Below are 23766 nucleotides of genomic sequence, written 5' to 3' on the forward strand. Positions count from 1 at the left end.
TAACATTGTTAGTATTATCATCACTGTGATACAAAACTCTAAACATATAAGTTATTAAATAATAATATTTTTATAATACTCGTTAAAAACACTGTCATGTTATAGTCCGACAACATAAACGTTAACTTTTTGATGTAGAGCCAGTACGGGAGCGAATAAGAAGGGAACAGCCCGTATTACACGCAGCAAATTGTCAAATTAACTTTTAATATGGATAATTATTAAACTACTGTCCACAACAAGATCTCGGCGATAACAGGAAGTCGCTGTAGTCGCGTGCGTTATCATTTTTTGAGAAAACAAATCCGGCGAAATTAGGTTTTTAATTTATAACATTTCTATTCTCAGTAATTCATTTAGAAGTACAATTATTATTCGATAACTGTCCTTGGAAAGTTTTTTTGTAAGACCACGATCGAGATGGAGTATTTATTGATAAATCTAATTGTAATTTATTAAGGACATGTAAACATAAGTATCGGACTTAGACATTAAACATAACATAACGCATCTTAATTATAATAACGTAATTATTTTCCAGTAATATACAACACTCTATTAAAATAAATCATCCAACAATATTTCAGTTAAGCTTGTCATAAACATTTCTCTATGCATACATATGCTGCCCCCTATTCTCAGTTAGTACGGGGCATATTTCACCCACCCCCTGGCGCTATTAAAAAATCGTCTCTGAATTTTATTCAAATAATTTATAGTGTAACGGTACACCTTCGTTATTTTCGATGCCTTTCCACGCCGAAAACGCGGTAATGGAGGACACAGTTAAAATAAATGATCACAATAAAACATGCCAAATTGAAATTTTGATATTCTAAGAACTCTGCATAATTTCAAGTTTCCGAACGTTCGATCATTCCGAACATTCGATCTACCGATCTAAAAAACAGATATAATAATAAATAGTAATTATTTATGGTCGTATAATAGCAATGTTATACGGTTACATGTAAATTGTACGTAAACCATTTCACCGTGGCACAGCCCGCCGTGAGCTTTCTTATCGGAAAGAGATGACCGTATACTATACGGTCTCCAATTTTATTAAATTCAATAAAAACATTAATTTAATTTTCATAGCTATTTTGGCAAAATTCATGAATTCAAGAATGAAAACTTATCCTAACCTAAAAAAGATTTTCAAAAATTTTGTTTTCTGCTGGCTTTCTGTAAATTTTAAACCTGCAAAAACCGTGTTTTATTTACATATGAATTTTATGTCAATACTATAGACCTAAAGAGGTTGGACGGTCTTTAATATACGGCCATATACACCTACGATAGCCGCGCGGCTTAAGCGTTGGCCTATTGTGTCGTGGGTTTAAGGTTCGAATCCTGGGTCTGACAAGTACACACATTGTTTTTCAATTTGTGTATGAGTCAGAGTATGGACCTAATAGGTTGACCAAGTTGCTGACATCAGTTTCTCGTAAAAACAAAATCTGTCAATACAAACCTCTACTCAGTGGAGGCCCATATGGGATCAGACATGGTCGAAAAATATATATATATATTTGTATATATGACGTGTGATATGGCGAACTGCATACGTACAAGTTTCCGGACACGATGTTATATGGCAGGATCTATGGGATGTAGCCATGGATCGAGAAAAACTGTGCGATCTTGTGCGGGCAATATACTCCGATGCTAGATCACGAAAGGGTAAAGAATATGAGTAAGTGGTATTTGAAAAAAGAAACATAATTCGAATTCAAAAATAGAACGTGACTGAGTGCTATCAGCTGTTAAATTTGAAAGTCTACGTTTGTGTATGCCTACGCCAAATAAATAATAGACAATAAGACACAAATTCAAAAATAGAACCCGACTTTACTCGGAGTGCTTCCACCTATCGAATTTGTAACGGAATCGCTTTGAAATAAGTCTCCGTAAGTCCGTATCCATGGCCGCTCTGCGTTTCCGGTATTGCCAGTACGTGCGTTATTCCCTTTATTAGTAAGTTTCTCATTCGGGGGTTTTCTAATAACGATACTCTTAATAATGCCGCTAAGTGAAGCGCGGGTTGCCATGGAAACGGCATGGAGGGCTCTCAGACTCCGCAATAGAGTGGGAAATTTAGGCAGGAGACTTCACTTCACAGAGAATATAATATTATTATAAAACTAGTTGTTTATCTTATATAAACATTGACATAACAAATTAAACAATATGTTGTAGTATCACCATTATATTGTATGCTTTTATATTGGGGATACATGAAAATTTAAAAAAGAAAAAATATTATTTTTAATGCTTCTTTATAAGCCGGGTATAGTAGCTACATTTTGTTGTGGCAGCTCGGCTATTTTCGGAAACGGGGGAACGATCGACAATCTTCGGCTTTGGCGTTTTAACGTTTATAGCAAAAACTACCATTTGATACATTTTATTGATTACTACATTCATTTTAAATAAGCAATACGCATGTAAAAACATTTAAAGGTTTTTTTTGGTAAATAAAATTATAATTAAAAAACAATATAAAACTTGTGTTGTTAAGAAATCCTATAAATGTTAAAATATGTTAATAAAAATCGGACTTACAAAAAATGTATATTTTATATAGTTCAAAAAATAATTTATTTATCAATTTAAATAAAAGTAAGGTTATCAATAAAATCTATTAGATTACAATTTTTTAATTCACTCACAGATACATTATGGTTACAATTAAACCACAATACAACACATAAGTAGGTGTATCATGGCAAAAACAAAAAAAGCCATGATTACAATATATACGTCATATTTCCCACAAAGTCTACATATTGTTTGTTCACATTGTGTTTTTCGACCCCTGCATGAAAACCATGGTCATGAAAATTACATAAATCAATTAGTTGTAAAAAAAGGTTCAAACAAAATATAATTAAATTATTAAAATATAGACTAGTTAGTAATATTGTTTTATAGTTCAATTAAGAAATAGTTTTGGCAGATGAATATATAGTTTGAAAAAGAGCATGCTTTAATCAAACAACAAAACAAAGTTAATTTATCAAAAATTTAAACTAAGCCCGAGCTGATATTAAGCAAAAAAAATCACAGTAAACGCGATAATAATTGAGTTAACAGGAAAAACTTACAATAATAAAAAATATTGTTTATCGAAAAAAAATCAACGGACTTAATTTTCCGAGGGAAACTTTTCAGACTGAATCGTAATTGAATTTGATCAAAGCGAACAGTTTGAAGCGAAAACTTATTTACAGAGTAATAGTGTCGATTTATAACTGGTAAAACATAATATTTTTAAACAGCGTATAGCCATGAATATAAATCGTCGCCGAATTGAAAAGATTATTGATTTATTAATACGTTCAGGTAAGAAAAAATCGTACAGGTGACATATGATTTTCACATGCTTCACTTAAGAAGTGCACTACGGATCACAATCATGTAATTTTAGAATTGTCATACTAATTGATCCAGATGGTGAAAATTTTTCGATTTTTCCCAGAAGCAAACAAAAATAGAACAATTTTATAATGGCTAAGTAGGGCCTAAGTTTGTTGATATGGTAAATATTCGACAAATGTAATCACGTAAAAATACGACACCCTACAGGACTTGAACCTGTATCTGCTGGATTCGCGCCAGTGTGTTTTACCAATTAAACTACGGGCGCCTTAGGTAATTACGACGATTTTAAGTAGTAGTTCTTACATGAACTGGTTATCGAATTGCGTTATAAAGTTGGCCATCGGTTTTATTATATTAAATTAAGGTAGGTATCAATTAGTTAGTTTTTATTTAATAAAACGCAATTTTTTGTAGTACTTATTCCACTTTCAATCAATAGATTAGGACCGGTTTCGTCCACCTCAGAGGGACATTTTCTTTGAGGCGGACGAAACCAGTCCTAATCTATTGATTAAAAGTGGAATAAGTACTACAAAAATGCGTTTTATTAAATAAAAACAACAATACAATGCAGTTCCACCATGAATTGACAATTAACAAAATAAAAGAAATCAATTAATTCCTTAATTACTAACCGACGTCGCGGATTACTCCATTATTTAATTTTTATAACGTACTTAGACTTGCCAATATTTTTATTAAACTATTTCTTTTATTCAACGAATAAGACACACGATTTCTGAATGATGACACAATCATAAACTCTACGTTTTTTTTTAAAATATTAATATTAAATTAAAAGTACTAATATCGCACTGTATTTAGTTAGCGAAAATTCAGTGTTTTCCAGAAATAAGAATTCTGAATTATGGCATCACAAACTTAAGCTGGATCCCGGAATCGAAAATCTTAGTGTAGACATTACAAAAGAATAGGATGAAGATTGACCAGATCTGCGCAAATAAAACGTGGTGGATTGCTTGACTGAACTAGATGAATATGAATGTTTCATCTTGTAAGAAAACTAGACAGTCGATTTACTAGAAGAATGCTAGACGAGCCACCTAAATTTGGCCTTAGAGTGCAATAGTAAGATGTCTGATCGGAAAAGTGAAAGAATCAAATGAACAACCGTGCTTTGCAGCGAATGAATGAGTAGACATTAACGCGTTTGAATAGGTAGCGATGGTTTTGCATATATTTACTGTCTTCATCGTTCACTTACTAACCGCCAGATTTATCTCGTTTACATAGAGCCTTTTTACGCGCAGAGGAGTGACTTTGACTTAAGTAGTCATATGGGTGTTTTTACAAATGTATCTACGCGAAAAATAGTACTTATAGAAAACACAGTAGAATAGTTAAGTGGTAAGTCATGTAGGTCAGTGCTCCGCAACCGGTGTGCCGCCAGACGATGCTAGGTGTGCCGCGGTGCAATGGCCAAATTTTCATACATGGCTGGTAATATATTTGAGCACCTGCATGAACTTAATAAAACAATGCAAGGTCAGAATGAAAATATATTGACGTGCTCTGATAAATTAGATGAAGTCAAATATTTCAACAAAGATTTCCGACAAGGCTATCGCAGTTCAGCTCCAATTTTAGAGTAAAAAAAGTGACCTGCGGCGCTATTTCACTACGCTTGTAAGTATTAATATTTTAAAACATGTGATTGTAGGACACAATTTATTATAATTGTATCAATACCTTGAACACTATTTGAAAAACGCGATTTTAGAGTCTCACACTGTCTTTAACCTTAGCGATAGATAGGGGGGGCCGCCAAAGATCTTGGGCTGGGGTCCCCCTTTAGGATGTGGAGTCCATGTTTTGGTGTATAATCCATGTTTTACGTGTGGTGTGCCGCGGAATTCTGGGAAGACCTTTGGTGTGCCATGCGTTGGAAAAGGTTGCGGAGCACTGATGTAGGTAATGTAAGTCGTGTAAAGCGTAAAATAAAACCCTGGCTTTCGTAGGTTTAAATGTATTCATAGGTTAAGTTAATGATTATTAAACTACATCATAATAATAATAGCACAACTAATATAAGATATAAGATCAAAAAATACAATCGTTGCAAACAATAATTGAGGATAGATAAAAAGTTTAATTTAAATTTTTAAAAGATCCAAATTTACTTATGTAACTCGTGCAATCGGCTGTATTATATTATATTATATTGTTATACAGTCGAATTATTCAAAAACTCACTCAAGAATCACTCCAATCGATATAATAATAAAGCATATACCTACAGGAAGTGAAACGTGATCAGCAAGCAATTAATGTTTCGTAATGCCATGGTGATAATTAATTTTATTCAGTATCGCAATCAGTGTTGCCAACTGTCGTTGACAAAAATATGCCAGATGGGGTATGAAAACAAGCTATTTGGCAGAAAAAAATGCTAAAATTTTTGAAAATAAAATTGCAAGTAAATTTACTTATTCTACGAAAATCGAAAAAAAATAGGTAGTGTAAAAACCACATATTTTAACAGAAATATGTTTCAAAATTGACAACAAATACCTATATTGTGTCAACGATGTTCAAGTTTCGTTTCGTGTTTGAAGACGAGAGCTTCTTTCTTGTGGGAGAGATATAGAGAATTAAAGAACATAACTTTTATATGAATAATTGCTAAATTATTATTTTATATATGTGGAGATTCGAAATAATATACAAAAACATTGAATAATGCATGAAATTGTTTCGTCGTGTTTTATTTCTCACTAAAATAGGTATCGACACCTACCTGCATTAAGTATCCGATAGTCAGATAAATGATGCGCATGAAAATAAATAAACTAAATATCTAGCGTTCTTTCAACACATTTAAACCATTTGTTTTACGACCATGTCCGATCCTAATAGGATCATATGGGCCTCCACAGAGTAGAGGTTTGTATTAACAGATTTTGTTTTTTTACGAGAAATGGATGTCAGCCACTTGCTCAACCTATTAGGTCCATACCCTGACTCACACACAAATTGAAAAACAATATGTGTACTTGCCAGACCCAGGATTCGACCCACGGCGTGATAGTCCAACGCTTAAACCACGCGGCCACCGTGGGCGTTGTAGGCATCAAAAACTGCCAGTAAAAACGCCACAAGCCAGATGCGTTTTTTGCTAGATCTGGCAAGAAAGACGCTAAATTGGCAACGCTGGTCACAATTGAGTGGAGTAAGAAATTAAAATTTCGAAGCAGTAATACGACATGTTTGATAATTATTAAACAAAATCGTTGAAATTTTACACTGAAATATCACAAGTATGGCATCTCTTCACCACTCGAATATACAGTAAAAAGATTTATAATTTATCCTACAAATTATCTGAATTCGGCTAGATATTTTTTTCAAAATAGTAAAACGATAATAATGAAATATATCATATTTTTTTATTATTCTTCAACCACATTTCATTGCTTTTGTTTTTTATTCTTTTTGATAAAGTTTAGTTTTCAAATAAATTTGGGGCTGATTTATGGAGTCCTTGTTCGTAAATTTAAAACATAGGTCGATTATATTTTCAGACTGAAGGAATATAGCATACTTATTTCTTTGTACATACCCGTTATTAAACATGTAAAATTTTCGCCTATTCAATCAATATGATAATATTTAGTAAATAAAAACCAATTATTAACGTTTATTAAAAGATTCATTTCTATATATAAGGGTTATTTTTTGGTGATTGCATCATTGTTATTTTTTAGTAGGGCAACGTGGTGTAGAAAATTGCATGTTGAGCATAACGCGAAAATACCATTAAAAGTATAAGAACAAGAGTACGCAGTGTGATGACGTCGATAAACTGATGATATGTGTGATTACACTCAACAATTGGATAATGAAGTCATAGTGACTTATACATAATTGCAGGAGAGAAGGCCCCCCTAAAACCTGCTGGGTGACAAGGTCAGCATAAGTATATGCCAATGAAAAACTAGAAGAGTGGAATAAGTTAGAGGAGGTCTTCATCTAGCAGTGAATTGACCCTGGCTGATAAAAACTAGAAGAGTGGAATAAGTTAGAGGAGGTCTTCATCTAGCAGTGAATTGACCCTGGCTGATGCTAATAATATTGTAATGACCCTTGACATTTAAAAATCATAATGGTATGTACTTCTTTACAGTGTCAATTCATTGCAACTTACGAAGACAACAGTTTTTGAGCTTTAAGCTTTAAGAACAGAGGTGGCGGATAATATATAGTATAAATTTGTTAGATGTGAAAAGATTGAATTATGGACCATGCAGTTGGTCAGATACATAAAGTGAAAATGCGATGTTGGAACTGATTTCACCACCTACTACGAACATCTAAAAAGAGTCTTTAAGATGTAACGTTAATCAAAAGCATTTGCTACTTACTATTTAAGATGTCATTTACCTGAAACATTCAATCTCTTATCTGTCACAACGAGTTTAATAATATATTATGAAATAAATTTGAATATGTACGTAGAGATAAGTAGAGAGAGCACAAAGGCGTATAAAATAAATCTCTGCCTAAAGCATCTCATAAAGCAAGTAAGCTGATACGGCAGGCATGACAAATCTTTGGTACCTATATGAGAAGCTTTTGCGGTGACACTCAATCCAATTTATAACGTATCCCAGCGCACTTACGTAGGCCGTATGGAACGAAACTAAGTATACTGTACCTACTCAGATTTCACTTAACTAAATATAAATCTCGAATCTTGCCGAGCGTATAAACATCTGGATTAGTTGTCGCCGACATTTTGTCATTGTTTAGCCCAGACAATATGCTTCTACGCCAAAAAAAAATTCTTACGAATACGTGTGATATCATCATAATTCTGACAGATAATTATTATGTATTTCTCAGAATTTTAAATAAGGCAGTATAACTAGAGGAAGCGTCATACCTAAAATGATTGCTGGCAAGTTTTTAATGTGGTTGGTTTCTATAGCAAAATTAATACCAACTCTGCATGCGCATTAAAAAATATCTGTAGTAAGATGGCAAATCACGATATATCAGTTTTTCTCCTATGTTCCGGAGAGCAATATTAAACTTCGAAAAATATCCAAACAATGAACATCACAATATTGACACAGCTTATTTTTTCCAACTTATAAGACCTAGACAATCCAGATTTTGATATCTCGTACAGGACTTACGAGGTCTTAAAAGTAAGGTGGCGATAGGTATCTCAATTTGCCAAAAAACGGACATATCATGTTTTTACAACTTATTACAGATATAATATGTTGATTCTTATAAAGAATGTAAGTATTCTATAACGACTAACTGACGTATTCTGTAAGATGACTGATTTATATGTTTTATATACTATGTTTAGTTGCATTCAATACCTACTATTTGTTTTTTTTATTTAATTGTATACAGTGAAGTATAGTATAGTAGGCGGCCCTCGTAGTCGTAGTCTAGTCTAGTCGTAGTCGTAGCCGGAGGACCTGAGTTCGATTTTAGAACAGATCAAAAAATATTTTTAATGATTTTGGGTGTTTATGATTGTTTCTCTTATATTATTAAATGCAATACTGTTTGCTTACACTACTGTCATTGAACCTCATAGCCTGTTGTAGTGTCAAGAATATATATTTTTTAAACTATTTTTTTAAGTAATACTTAACTAAATAAATTTAAATATTAAGGTATGACAGTATTCGATCCATGCGCAATAATATTAAGTATACGTTAAAGTGCCCACCACCACCCGTCATATATGCACAACCGTGGATATGCACGGCCGCTTTCTATGACGCTTTAAACGTGTCTGAAAGAAGTGATTTTAAGTGCTCATTCCGTCCCGAGACGGAGCCGCACGGGACTGATGCTGCAACCATGCACCGTAGTGCTTAAAGAAGAAAGTTAAGAAAGAAAATGTTTGTTTTTGGACTGGCTCTGCTGTCCGCTGACGTTAAGCGCTTTGTGTACCCGCATACTGAGTGTCACGAATTGAAATGGATGAGTCTACAGAAGAGTCGGGACTATCCCGCTCCCCATACGACGCTGCAAATTTCTCAAATGCCGCAAAGTTGGCCTCGGTTGCTACCAGATCTCCATGACCAATTGGGCCCGTGTGAGGACGGACCCTGGCAAACAGCTCCGCTCGTTCGAATTCCATAAGCGGGCAATCCCAGAGGATGTGTTCAACATCTTGGTGGTCATGCCCGCAGGTACAACCCGGCCCATCTACTATCAAGCCAAACTCGTGGAGTCTGGCGGCGAAGTTGCCATGGCCGGTGAGGAACTGGCTAATCCAGTGCGAAGGTTGGAGTCTTCTAGTTTGGTGCCTGCAGAATACGTCTGGAAAAAAACGGTAAGTGTGCCGCCCCTTGGGGGAGGCGGTCCACCTCGCCTGCCATGCCGCAAATGCGGTCTTGTACACAATGTCACTTACAGTCTTTCTGTAAGGAACGTCCTCGGATCTCTGCGGTGGTGTCAGATGGACACCGGCGAGTATTGTGCTGATCCCCCTCAAGAGGAGGGTGATCGATCCTCTGACTTGGACGTGCAGATCGAGGGGTAGCACCTTCGCGAGTACGGCAAGCGCGTCAGTAGAAGTTGTGCGGTAGGCTTTGGTAAGCGAGATCAGCGCAAGTCGCTGCCCGCTTAATAGTGCGCGTCTCACGAGAGTTAAGGAGTTTACTCGGGAATGCCAAATGCTGGAGGCGTAACCGGCAATTCCCATGAAAATTGCGCCGTATGCAACCTTAAGGGCTCTAGGCTTAAGTCCCCAATTGCTGCCCGCCATTCGGGCCATTCTCTGATAAGCCGAATTGGCCTTAGAGACGGCCGTCTTGGCGTGGTGAACGAAAGACAGCTTGTCATCAAGAATTACTCCCAGATACGTAACCCTTTCGGAGAAACGCACTGAGGTCTGGCCAAAACGAACCGTGGGCGGCCGTCGAGTTATGTTGACCCGAGAACTACCCCTGAGGAGGACAGCTTCCGTCTTGCTCGGGGCAAAGGTCAGCTTGTTCAGCAACCCCCAATTAAGGATTCTGCCCAAGGCGTCCGTGGCTGCACGCTCAAGTGCCGGTCGGCTCGTCGCCCCAACAAGCAGGAGCAAGTTGTCGGCGTACGCAACGAGCGTGCAGCCCGGAGGCAGTGGCAGGGACAGAACGTCGTCAAACAGAATGTTCCACAGAAGGGGTCCCAGGACGGAGCCCTGGGGACACCCCATGGTGGTCCTCCTGTGAATCAGGCTGGGGCCGGAGTCGTAGGTTATCTCCCTATTGCTGAAGTAGCTTTGAACTAAGGCAAAGAGGTCCCCGGGGATCTGTTTCAGCCTAAGCTTTGCCAGAACCAAGGGCCACCACGCAGTATCAAACGCGCCCGCAATGTCGAGAAAAATCCCGGCAACGAGGTCCTTGCCAGAGCTCTCCACAGAATCGATCACAAAGCGAATCGCATCCTCGGTGGACTTTCCGGGTCTAAACCCAAATTGTCTTTGCGAGATTGGACAGTTTTCCGACAGGTGGGACTCAATCCTGCTGTTTATCAATCTTTCCAATATCTTCCCGAAGACGGGAAGGAGCGTAATCGGTCTATACGCTTTCGGGTCACAAGGAGGGCGACTGCCGGCTTTGGGGATCACCGTGAGATGACCCTTTTTCCAGCAGTCGGGGAATATGCCACTACTCATGCATTCTTTGTAGAGTTGCGTGATCTCGTGTGAGGCAAGAGACCACGCCCTTCTCGCTAGCGCGTTATCTATGCAGTCAAGCCCCGGGGCTTTGCCAATCGGGAGGCTGGCAAACAGGATCCCTAGTTCGGACATGGTAGTGGCTGCGGATCGCGGAGTGTTTAAGGGGAGCAGCGCATAGACGCGAAGCTGCTGAAAGCGGTCGTTGTCAATGTCGAGCGACTCGTTGTCCTGCGGGATAAGAGCATCCAACAGGACTGTGGCGGACTCTTCAGAGCTATTGGTGAACGATCCGTCGGGGCGCCGTACCGCCGACATGACTTTTCCGGGCCGTAAGCCCAGCTTCATCACGCGGAAGGGGGGGCCCCACGGATCATTGCCACCCATTTCAGTGACGAACTCTCTCCAGTGCACCTTCTTAGCCTTACTGATTGCCTTTTTGAACTTGAGTCTAGTGGTCCTGTAGGTGACCGCAAGCGGATGGTCCGCGTGCAGCGGCCCCTCCAGCGATCTTCGCGCTGCTTGTAAGGCCCTTCTGGCCCTCCTCATCGTGTCTCTCAGTCTTGTCAGTCTCGACTTCCACCAGGGTGCGAGGTTCGGCGGTCTCGGGGTCGTCCTTCCGATAGTGCCCTCCGCTTTTTCAATCATGAGATTCGTGAGGTCCTCAGCCGCAGCGTGCATGTCCTTTGGCGGAGGGCGCGAGGCCATCCTGTCCAGACCCTCAGCAAACTCGCGGTCAAAACGTACCCAGTCGGTTCCCTTGGTCCTGAAACGCCTCGGCAGTGACTCGCTCACAAGTGGAGCGAGAGACGCGTGGCCCCTCTCGGTCCTGTAGGCGAACGTGATCAGACGGTGGTCGCTTGCTGACGCTTCCAAATGGACAGTCCAGTTCACGACGCGTCCGGCAGAACCAGTGGATATCAAAGTGACATCAATGTGAGATTCCCCATTGTTGGTAGAGAATGTGGCTGGACTATTAGAGTTATTCAGTAAAAAAAATATGTAAATCAAAAAACAGTATCAAATACTGACTACATACCATACCTAAATCGTGTAAAGTATAGGTATACTCCAGCAATTTTTAACATTTTTTTCACTAATCAAAACATAATAATTGTCGTTCGTAACTTAATCTCTAAAAAATGAAAAATATGTAAGTAATTTTACTTTACGCCAGTGATTTCCAAACTGGGAGGCGCGGAGTGTTGCAAAGGGAGGCACGAAAAGTTTAAAACAATTAAAATAGCCACAGGTTTGCAGTTTGGAAATGCATACCTAGTTTATAAAACGGCCGCTAGTTATAAACTACATAAAAACAGTATATAAATGGTTGTTTGCAAACCTGTCTGAAAATATGGAGACTAATTTTATAATACCTCACTGCTATACTATTGTGAAGCGCAATGGCTATCTCGTGAAAAATGAAATAAAAGGTTCAAATCATAATGTTGAAATTTGAGGCAAATTTGTTTAGGAACGATAATTTTGCTGTTAAACTTGTCTATTTGGTTGAAATTTAAAAAAATTGAGTGAATAAATCAATGCAAGGACCACTAATGCATTCACTGATTTAAAAAGACAATGTGAAGGCACTTTTAAATGATTTCTGCGCCAGATATTTTGAAGCAAACAAAAATGTATTTACTGAGTTCTTGGTTAGTTTGCTAATGCACTTTTCACATAATTTTATTAATAGTAAAAAAAGTCGCCTGCGCCGCTGCTTTCTTTCGGGGCTATTAAATATTTTAAATATGTGGTTGTGCGTTGCAATTTGATGTGATGCCTATATTATGATGATTGATATACTTAAATGATATATAATTGTGTATATAATTTAGAAAACACTACTTTAGAAGACCACACTACCCTTAACCTCGGCGATAGGTAGATGGGCTCGCCAAAGATTCTAGCCTGGGGGCCCACTTCAGGATGTGGGGCCCATGATAGAATCCATTCATCAATTATTAACGATGATGAATTTGTATTGACTACTATTGAAATTGATTGTGCTAATAAACAAGCACATTCAACGCATGACAAACAAATTAATTGAAAAATGAATATAAAAGATATTTTTTTTCATTTTTACATTTTTTACTATTTAGAAAGGTGCCTGTATTATTTAATGAAAATTAAGGGGGGGAGGCGCCAAGATTAGATTTTTTTAAACGGGAGGCGTAGTAACATAAAGTTTGGAAACAACTGCTTTACGCATGTGTAACTAATTTTTACTTTTAATATAGCACACAAAATAAATGTATCTTTATTCAAAATTGTCAAGTAAAATGATAATTAAATTCTAGCATTATTCGCTTTGTAACCACCTTGTAAGTAAACGGAAGGTTGTGCATGATTCATAATGAATGTATATAATATATAGGTACATCTGCCGTAACGTAATATGGTGCCCAGACGGGTATTGTGATCATGCCAAAGCTCTATTCCAGGTATACCCAACTTCAGAAGTAGGCTGTGATCTACTATCCAGATCATCAAAATTGACATTAATTTACCACACTCTCTCATTACCATTCTTAAACTTGAATTTACGTATTATATTTAGCTAAAGACATTGAGGGGTTGCAAATTAAACAACAATTTTCTTTCGCCGTCATAAAGAAATATTCTATATATTATATTGGTCTTCTTTGAGCGCTCTTTACACTAAGTTTTAAATTATTTTCCTTCTGTGCAAAGTGCATACAGCGCGGCTGAAAGGAAAAACTACGCTCCGGTTTAAAGCGCTGAGATTCACATCTTCTCTTTCTCTTACTCTTGCGGTAGGTTGTGAGTGATGCAATCATGTAATACGATGAGGTCACGTGGGCTTTCTCATGGTTGATTTCAAAACGACTTTCAGGTAAGTTAACTAAGGATATTATATATATTATAGTAAAAATATGCTATAATACATAGTGAAAAATGTAGTATAACTACAAAGTAGGTGATACCACAGAATTATCAGGAAGGATATACAATAGTAATAAGAAAATTATGGTTAATTCATGATACTTTCATAAAATTTATCCGTCATATGACACGCGTATCGTTCATACATCTAGTAATTTGTATATAATAATTATAAAAATGTTCATAACATATAATATAAAATATTAATTAAAAAATATTTGCATTTTAATCAGCGTTTTGATTATTTCCATGTTACCTAAGCACAATGTTTTTTTTTAAATTCTTTTTCGTCTGTCTGTTTTATTATAACTTAAAAGCTTGTATTAGATTAATAATAATGAAACTTGCACAACTGATGTATAATATACTACATTGCTGGTAGCAATTAGGTAGATCTTTACATATGTTTTATGATTCTGAAATAACAATGTAATTGTTTTCTAAAGTAACGCACTTGCATTAATTCGCAGCAGCGGGAAAATTATTTGGTGAGATCCGGATAAAGGACCTAACCGCTGATACTGACATACAATCTAAAAGCACTGAATGGGTAATCATTTATAAATGAGACAGTTGGGTAGAGGAGCAAGCGATTGGATCCAAAATTTATCTATCCCATTGATTTAAACAAAATGAAATCAAATGTTGTATATCTTTTATTTCCATATTTCAAACGGATAAAATTGCGAGCTATCGCTAGTGTACAATATAATCGATGTTGTGAAAACACTAGTATAAACCCCGCGTAAGAATTAAAGGCACCACCCGAAAAATGATAGAGAGCACATTTCAATAAATTTGAGGAATGAATAAAAACGTTTAATCAAAGATTTTTACAGGAAAATAATATATTTTTATTTTTATTGATATTATATTATTAATATGGAGAACATAGACTTCACAGAATCTTTTTCTGCCTTTATTTATTTAATTGATTTATGCCATTATATGAAAAGCTCACACCACTTACATCCACCATCTTTATTTTGCTTATCGTTGTTCTTGGATTAATCAGTTTTCAAAATCTTGCAGCGCCATTTAGGAGTGAAGGATAATCCTTTTTGACACATTTAAACATTCACATGAATCTACTTAGCATTATTATATACTTAACTCAATATGCGAAATATGTGCTGCTCATCGTTGTTCGGGGGGTGCCTTCAATTCTTTGAAACAATATTATAAATCTAACTATAAAATATCATGTGGTATAGGGTTAGGTAAGACTTGTTTTACCCGTGCTACTGTGCAAATTGAATAAGAACGAATCTCTCCGAGAGAAGTGCACTAAATTAATATTAATTACGTGGAAGCTGCTTGTCTCGCGTACAAAAATAATTAATTTCTATCGTTTTAATTAAATTTATACTCGTGTCTCCTTTCCCAGTAAAGGGGAGAATATAATTAATAAACTGCAGCTCGACGTCGGCAAATTGGACGAGATTAACGTCTTAACGGTCGGATTGTTCGAACAAAAGTGATTATAATTAGTCGGAAGTGACAAAATTTATAATATTTATTAAAATAATATAACGTACCCATCTGAAAACGAAAGGCAATGTGGGTAAAGTGGAAAATTCATTTATTTTATTACACTAAAAATAACAAAATCACAATTTTTTTGCATTTGGTTCGTGAAGTCATTAGAAGTAAATTGATAAATATCCACATTAATAATTTATAGATTCCTACGTATTTTTAACTATTTAATCAATTTTTTATAATAAAAAAATAATTATTGACATAGATAGGTTTTGAGGTATATTTTCTGAAATTTTTTGAAAACCATTCTACAGAATCATCGTCGGCACTATAACTTAAAGTGGATCTTGTCTCTCCGCAATGTATTGCATGCTCCCTTCATTGTCCTACCCTCTTTTTATATACAGTCTACTACCTCAGTATATATCTCCGAATATTCCTTTTCTATTTTTATCTGTTGACGAGAAGAGAAGCCTCTTTGGATAGTTGGATACTTCCATTCTTTTGACATGGTGCAACGAAGTCATCCTACTTTCACGTATGCAATGCTTAATCATCACGTGTGATCTTCTTTGTACCATACTCCAAATATCAATAATATAAATAATAAATCTTTTTCAGTATCTTGTTAAGCCCAACTTGCGGTGGTTGAATGACGTAATCCAAGATACGTATGCGGATTGGATGATGATAGAAGATATTATACTTGAGTGAAGGTGATACTAGAAGTAGACAGGACTCACCTTTAGCCATTGAGCTACCAATTACGAGTGTCAATGATAATAATAAAGTCAATATTTAGAGTATTTAGAGTGTTTTTTTGACAGCTGATATAAATATTTAAAAAAAAAACAGTACAATGAGTGTTATTAATAAACTATTTTTTTTATTCAACAAATAATTCACAAGATTTAAGAATGTAACATTATGTTATTGAACACACATAATTTGGTAATACGGTTAATATTTCAAGTAATATTATCACTTTGATTTAAAATAAAAATGCTGATTGCCAAAAGATAACGCAATATGGAAAGCACTTCAGAGAGTGTTGTAAAATACTAGAGTAATTAGATAGGACACATATTATAAATAGTGGGTCTAGGACGACTCGACGCTGGGACAACTTGATGCCAGAATAAGTGGGCGCCGCACTGTCGAATAAAATAACGTTCATTTAATGAAATATAATTATCAAAGAAGATAAAAGAGATCATTTAAAAAGGTGAGTATTGTTGATAAGATCACAGTTCGGCAGCCTCGTTACGACATAATGCATTCCATTGTATTTATAACGTTGTAAATAAAATTATTGAAAAAAAATTACAAACAGGCCATGTCGTAGTTATCAAACTTAGAAGTATTTACAGTAATAATAATATATATGTAACGCATAATGTTATAAAACCACGACAATATAGCCGATCGTAAAGCTCGGCTATTATATTATTAAAACATTAATCCGACTACCTTTCCTTACCGCCCCCGGACTTGTTGTTGACCAAAATTTGAATTTTATATGTTACTTACTTTATATTATGTATTTTCAGTCGAAACTTTTTTTTACGATATTTCCTCCTTTGAAAAAGTTTCCTGTGGATGTTTATGACGGTAATACGCATATCTAAAGCTTTCAGTGCGGTAGGCATTTTCAATTTTGCAATAAAATACATTTAATTTTATACAGTTTGTTACTAATATCCTAGTCGACTTCTTCTCGTACCTGAGTCAAATATTTCAACCAACAAATCCTTGTAATAATGATCCTAAATTTATCATATTATAACGTCTGGGCCTACATACATATTATTTTAGATTAAAATATAGCCAGTTTTACAAACAAGAAATTAATTTATTGGACTATGTATAATTTCACATGATTTTTTTTGTTATTAATACGACAAGAATAAAATTGATTACCCACCTCAGACGAATAATAGATTTTTTAACTTTCTCATGCAAAATAAATACTATATTTAAAAAAAATTCACATTTGACTAATAAAATTAATGAACATAAGTACAAATTTTTGGAAACACGTCTGGGAAAATATATTATAATAAAAAGCCATAATAAGCCGTAAGTAAGTATGCCAAAGGAGTCATACTTAATTACGACAAATTTTAACTGTTGACTTTTTAATACTCACTGAAGCGCTTTCTAAATTGAGTTACTATTGGCGATCGGCTTTTGTATTTTAAATCAAAGTAGGTATTACTTTAATTTTTAACCGACGTCACGGATCACTCCAAGATTTTTTGTGTGTAACTTACTTGAACTTGCTAATAATTTTTAATTATCTATTTTTTGATGTAATTTGTGATGTGAAGATTGTAACATTCTTAAATCTTGTGAATTATTCGTTGAATAAAAAAAATAGTTAATTAATAAAATTAAGTTATTGTGATCTAACGTATTTATAATTTTACTTAAAAATGACTATTAATGATTAAAATTTCATTTGACACGACGTCCGGTTTAGATGGGTAGGAAAGTTAGGATGCGGACGACTTGTCACTGTGGTCTCGTAACCTAATAAAACCCCTGACTGACTATATCGCGTCTTACTTTTTAGAATGCCAAACTGAAAATATTATATTATGCTAGGTACAATATTTTTCAACTATAAATCAAGATTGGTAGACTGCACTGAGTATGTCACGAGCACCATCGTATATAAGACCATAGACGCCTATGACCGGAGCAATCCCAGTAGGTTACAAAAGAATATAGCAAGCAGTATGGTTTTAATACATCTTTTGATGGAACCTCTCATTTGCTACGCTACATTATACGCCTGAAATAATGCAAAAACGTGCCGACGACTTTCGGAAGGAAAGCATACTGTATGCCAATAATAACAAATTATTTCAGACGCCGTAACGATATATTATCAATAACTCAGTTACAAAATAATATATGATTTCTACTATACAGCTGTGAAAAACATACGCACACCTCTGTCTGAATTATTGAGCAAAAGAGAAATTCTGAATAAACGGAAATGTTTTATAAAGATACTTAACTCTGGTAGCTGCTTATAAGGAAAACTCTAAGAATTCTCCAGCACTTATGTGATCGTCCCTTTGTAATTCGCCTCTTAATATTCCATGATGTAAAAGTTACGACAGAATTTATTTTCATGTGTGAAGGCTTTTTAACACCTGATGCCTACTACCGCGCGAGGATATAACTTTGAATTATATCGTGAATTGAAATAATATCGCATGTGTATTCCACTTATAAACTGCACGCGTTTCTCAGCCATCCAAATTTAACTCATTCACTGCTGACTAGATAATGATTTTTTAACTACCACCTTTAAAATGCACGTTAATTACATCGATCAGCCGTCTGGTCATTACGCGCCAGGTGCGTCTTCAGCGTCCAAAGTAAAGATTTATTATTGTATTAGCTGCAGTTAAATACACTTTACTGATATTTAATTTACATTTGAAATAATCAATAACTTTTAAAGACTGATATCATAGATATATCTCATCAGTTAACTCCATTCATTCCCAATACGTTACTATTGTTCCCAGAATGGACGATTTTACACCTCTTGAGTGTAGTATTTTTATTGTTTAAAATTACTAATCATCTATAAGTTTTGACGATTGTACGCTTATCGAGTGTATTATTATTGATAATGTAGGGGGTTTTTTACAAACACTTCAACTATTCATAATATGTTTGTTATATTTTTTTTGTGACCCTTGACTTAATAGGTAGGTGTGATAAAGTTTTTACCTACTTTATTGTATTGATTTGTTCTACAAGTTAGAGTTAATAGTATTCGTTGTCAGTGTGTATTTGCCTTTTGGTGAGTGTACACAGTGCCTGAAGATGCCAAAAGGCGAAACACGTGTCCAAAAAACGACTCAAATGGAATAGTATAAAACATAAATCCATTAGAATTGAAAACATATATATTGAAAAAAACTATTTAAATGAATGTATTTTTATGGATATTTTGGTACTGTTCGGTTAAAGCGGATACAGCGGAAAACGCATTTTGAAAATAGCCGATAAACTGGATTATTTGTTAGTTTGGGTTAGTTTAGGTTAGGTTAGGTTGGGTTAGGTTAGGTTTGGTTAGGTTAACCTAACAAATAATCCAGTTTATCGGCTATTTTCAAAATGCGTTTTCCGCTGTATCCGCTTTAACCGAACAGTACCAATATTTTTTATCTTTACAATATAGTTTGATCAATTCTTTCGAATGCTGTAGGATTCTTTAAATAAATAATTCAAAGTTTTAATGTATTTTTTAGATAATAAAATATTGTGTAATCTGAAATCCTTTTTATTTATATCGATTCGAGCTTTTCTATCGTAACCGCACAATTAAATTAAATGTTTAACAATATGTCTTCGAAGTGAATTATGTTCCGCCGATTTTGATAATAAATTATTTAACAATAGCAAAACATGATTTTGAATATTTCAATTTTACTATTCTAATTTTTAATCAATTAATAATTATTACCATTTTTAAATGAATACTGGACACATTTTATCAGTATTATCATACCTACTATAGACCATTAAAAAACTTCAGAAACATACTTGTATTAGAACAAGATCTAGAGCAATAGTTATAATTAACCAAGGTTTTTATAATAATAACATGATTACATATTGCGTCATGTGTTAACCAAATACCAATAACCAATAATCCTTGCGAATAGTTATGAATTAATTATTATTTTTATATTCAATACTAAATACGAGTATATACAAGAATGTTAGATTCTGACAAACTCCACCAACGCATCTATTCTAACACAAAACTGCTTTCGGCCGCTACGGCAGTTATCTAGGGTAGGTTTGTGTCGAAGTATTAGCACTATTGTAACAATTACAATAAGTTAGTTGTAATTGTTACAATAAGTGCTATGTTTTAACAGCACCTTTTTTGGCTGTGATAAAGTTTAGAGCGAGATAGACAGTTTTCATTGTTTGGACGGCGAACTTATTGTAATTGTTACAATAAGTGCTAATACTTCGATACAAACCTACTCTGGATAGCTGCCATAGCGGCCGGAAGCAGTCTTGTGTATATAACATATAAGCGCAGGCCCAAAATCTTTCTAATATTTTTTTTAATTGGTACATCTCTAAAGTTTCATTAAATATAATATATGATTGTCAAAGATTTTTAAATTGCAATTCTTCACTATAATATGACGACGCATTTATTATGAAAATTTGAGATGATAATTGCACAATTAGTTATTATTATACTCCGCTTACAGTTGACCTGTATATTTTAAATTATACTTGAATAAGAAATACAACAACGCAATTATGTTTTCATTACCTGCTCTATGCCAATCTGCAAATAAAAAAAAACTTACTTTCTCATACACACAAACAGATTCATAATGAGAAATCTCCAACACTTCGCGGGGCGTCTGAAGTTTGATTAAAAATTAATCAAGTTTTCCATAAATGTGAAAATGCGGATTGTCGGATGCAGGGCCGGATGATGGTACGAATCGCCCTTTTATTGACCGAAGGTGTCCGTGTAAATATTTAATTTAAAAATAAAAAAAGACTCGTCGTTTATTTGCTTAGGTATCATTTTATTTAAAATTCACATAACATGGTGCCTAGGGATTGCAATACCGGTATTTCAAAATCGGTATCCCAGAATTTTCGGTACCGAAAAACTGGTTTTAAAAATCATACAATACCGATAAATATATTCGGTATTGAAAGTGGAAACAAAATGTATTAATTAACATAAAAAGCTTAACAGGACTGCATATTTTTTGTCTGATTACGCGATGTCTGGTTTACTTACGTGGCCCTTCATCATTCTCGGTGACCAGCAATAACACATGCTATACAATATAAATATTTTAAAGTGATTTTTACATATTAACCGTGGAAAGGAAAAAGGGTGTAATCTATACAACTCAAATTTTACAGGAGGCACAAATACGTTTTTGTTATGGTTTTCGGTCAAAGTTAAAATACAAAATAGACACAACTTCATGTTATGAGTTCATGATAATTATTAATAATTAGGTTTTAATATGCCTGATCTAATATTAATTATTGAGATAATTAAAAAAAAAGTAAATATGATGGTTAAGTTGCTTTTCTCACGTCACTTCCTTTTTTTAATTGCTAGCTAAATTTAGATAATAAATCGGTATTTGCAGCTTACGTCCTTTGGATACAACGTGTATTTAGTCGTGTACAACATTATTATGCAATAAAACCTATTTTGAAAAAACTGAGGGTTACGCTCTTTTTCCTTTCTAGAGTCGATATATTATATTATTGGTAGATACTTCTGGTTTTTTCAATTATTTTACGAATACCGGTATTAGCATTTTTATTCGGCATTGCAAACCCTAATGGTGCCTCAGGTTGCCGGCAACCTCCACAAAAAATAGTTAATCTTTACTTCAATCATCATTGCAATTTACAAAATCAGTCAGAAGTAATGAAATTTTTCATCGATTAGCATTTTGCCAAAGCGGTAATTTATATTAATTTAAAAAAAAAATACATGTCACAGAGTAGAGGTTTTATTAACAGAAGCGCAATTGGTTGACGATTAATTGTGGTCGTGGTGTATAATAACTACCTACGTATTTTTAAAATCCATACAAATCATCGTTTTGATTAATTACTGCCTGATAAATTTTTTATTCGTTTATACGTTTAGTCTTTTCCGAATCGAGTTTATGCTTTCGTGTAATTTTTATCTGGTTTTTGAAAGATAAACACCAGTTTTGCGATAAAACGCGTACAAATAGAGTTTTATGACGGCACCCTTTTTTTATTAACATTAGCAAACCGTCAAATAACAACTAAGAAACATTTCAAATAATTGAAGCTAGCAATTATGTCCTTTAAAGTAGTGGTCCCCAACCGCCAGTCCGTGGATCAAATGGTACCGGGCCGCCCAAGGAACATTAGATTATTTTGTATTTAAATTACGAGAGCCATTGCAAAGATTTTTCTCAGACAAGAAGTCACCGCTGGCAGCATATTTCAATGACAAAGTATGGGTCGCAAAACTGGCTTACCTGTGTGACATATTCAGCCTGCTCAATGAACTCAATCTGTGCCTTCAGAGGAAAATGACAACTGTTTTCAAGTTGGCAGACAAAGTGGCTGCATTTAAAGCCAAACTGGAGTTGTGGGGACGGCGCGTGAACAGAGGCATTTTGGACATGTTTCAGACATTAGCGGGGATTTTAGGCGAGACTGAGCCTCCCAGTTGGTGCATAATCACCTGTATTTGCTTTTAAAAGAGTTGTATGTATTTATTTTGAAGGCATGTTTAAATACAATTAAATTAAAATTATTAAACCAAAACAATCTAAAATATAAACAATCAACATCCCCCAGCCCCCCTCTCAGCGGGCCGCGGTAAAATTATAAAACGTTGACCGGTTCGCGGCGATAAAAAGGTTGGGGACCACTGGTTTAAAGAATAGAATAAATGTACGATTAGTAAATTTTGGTAACAGGACTATTATCTGTATGTTATTTACCTTACGTATCAAATAGCCCTAGTATAAATTTAATAAAAATCTGTGGTATCAAGGCAAAGTGACGATAGTTCCTTTCGATTTCTGGAGTGTTACAGATTGGTTGTTATTATATATCACGAGATTACCATTTCAGATCCGGTATAAAGTACATAAATCCACAAATTTAATATAGATTAGATATAAAAAAAAACATTTTCATAAGTAATAGTAGTTGGCAAGTATAACTAAATTAGTTGAATACTTCTCTGGAACTAACGTATTCGTACATGTATTAATTATTGTAAATCTTGTCAGAGGCGGAATTGTACCCACAACTTTAAAGACGAGCGCTGTACTAACTGGTCGACGGGTAAAATTTATTACCGTCACAAATTACCCATGTGTATACAAAACTGAAAAAAAACAATACAATAATAATATCAAGGCCAATATAAGTTTTGAACCCACCCTGGACGCATGGAAAGCGCTGAGTATTATAAGATAAAAACAGAGGGGGTTGAAGCGAGGGGGTTGACTTGACTCACCTTTTTTTGACGACAGCTACAATGACGGTGAATTGGGTATACTTCAGGTTGCGCATAGCTCTGGAAAAAAGGGAAAAAGATCTCGTTAAACTGTGTAGCTATGTAACTACTGAATTGGAAATATTATTGGGTATATTAAAAAAAACAACAGATTAGCAGTTTTCATCAAAATTGTACATACACAAAGTTTTAAATTTTATATCATCATCATCTGAGTCACTCCCGATCAACTGCTGAATGAAGGCCTCTCTTTACTATCTTCACTCTTCTCGTTGTCACGAAATCC

General features: G+C 35.0%; 1 protein-coding gene across 1 annotated transcript in view; it reads right to left on the bottom strand.

Moving 5' to 3' along the window:
* The window catches only part of Pde8 (phosphodiesterase 8), a 460289-nt gene that overhangs the window by 119546 nt on the left and 316977 nt on the right, over positions 1 to 23766 (bottom strand). The window contains exon 8 of the mRNA XM_085943675.1: positions 23481 to 23540. Within this exon, the coding sequence (XP_085799801.1) occupies positions 23481 to 23540 (60 nt within the window). The remainder of the gene's footprint in view (positions 1 to 23480; positions 23541 to 23766) is intronic.

Source organism: Rhyacophila brunnea, unplaced genomic scaffold (genome assembly GCF_057557595.1).
Source record: "Rhyacophila brunnea isolate RB1 unplaced genomic scaffold, BYU_Rbru_1.0 scaffold_16, whole genome shotgun sequence".
Classification (NCBI taxonomy): Eukaryota; Metazoa; Arthropoda; class Insecta; order Trichoptera; family Rhyacophilidae; genus Rhyacophila; species Rhyacophila brunnea.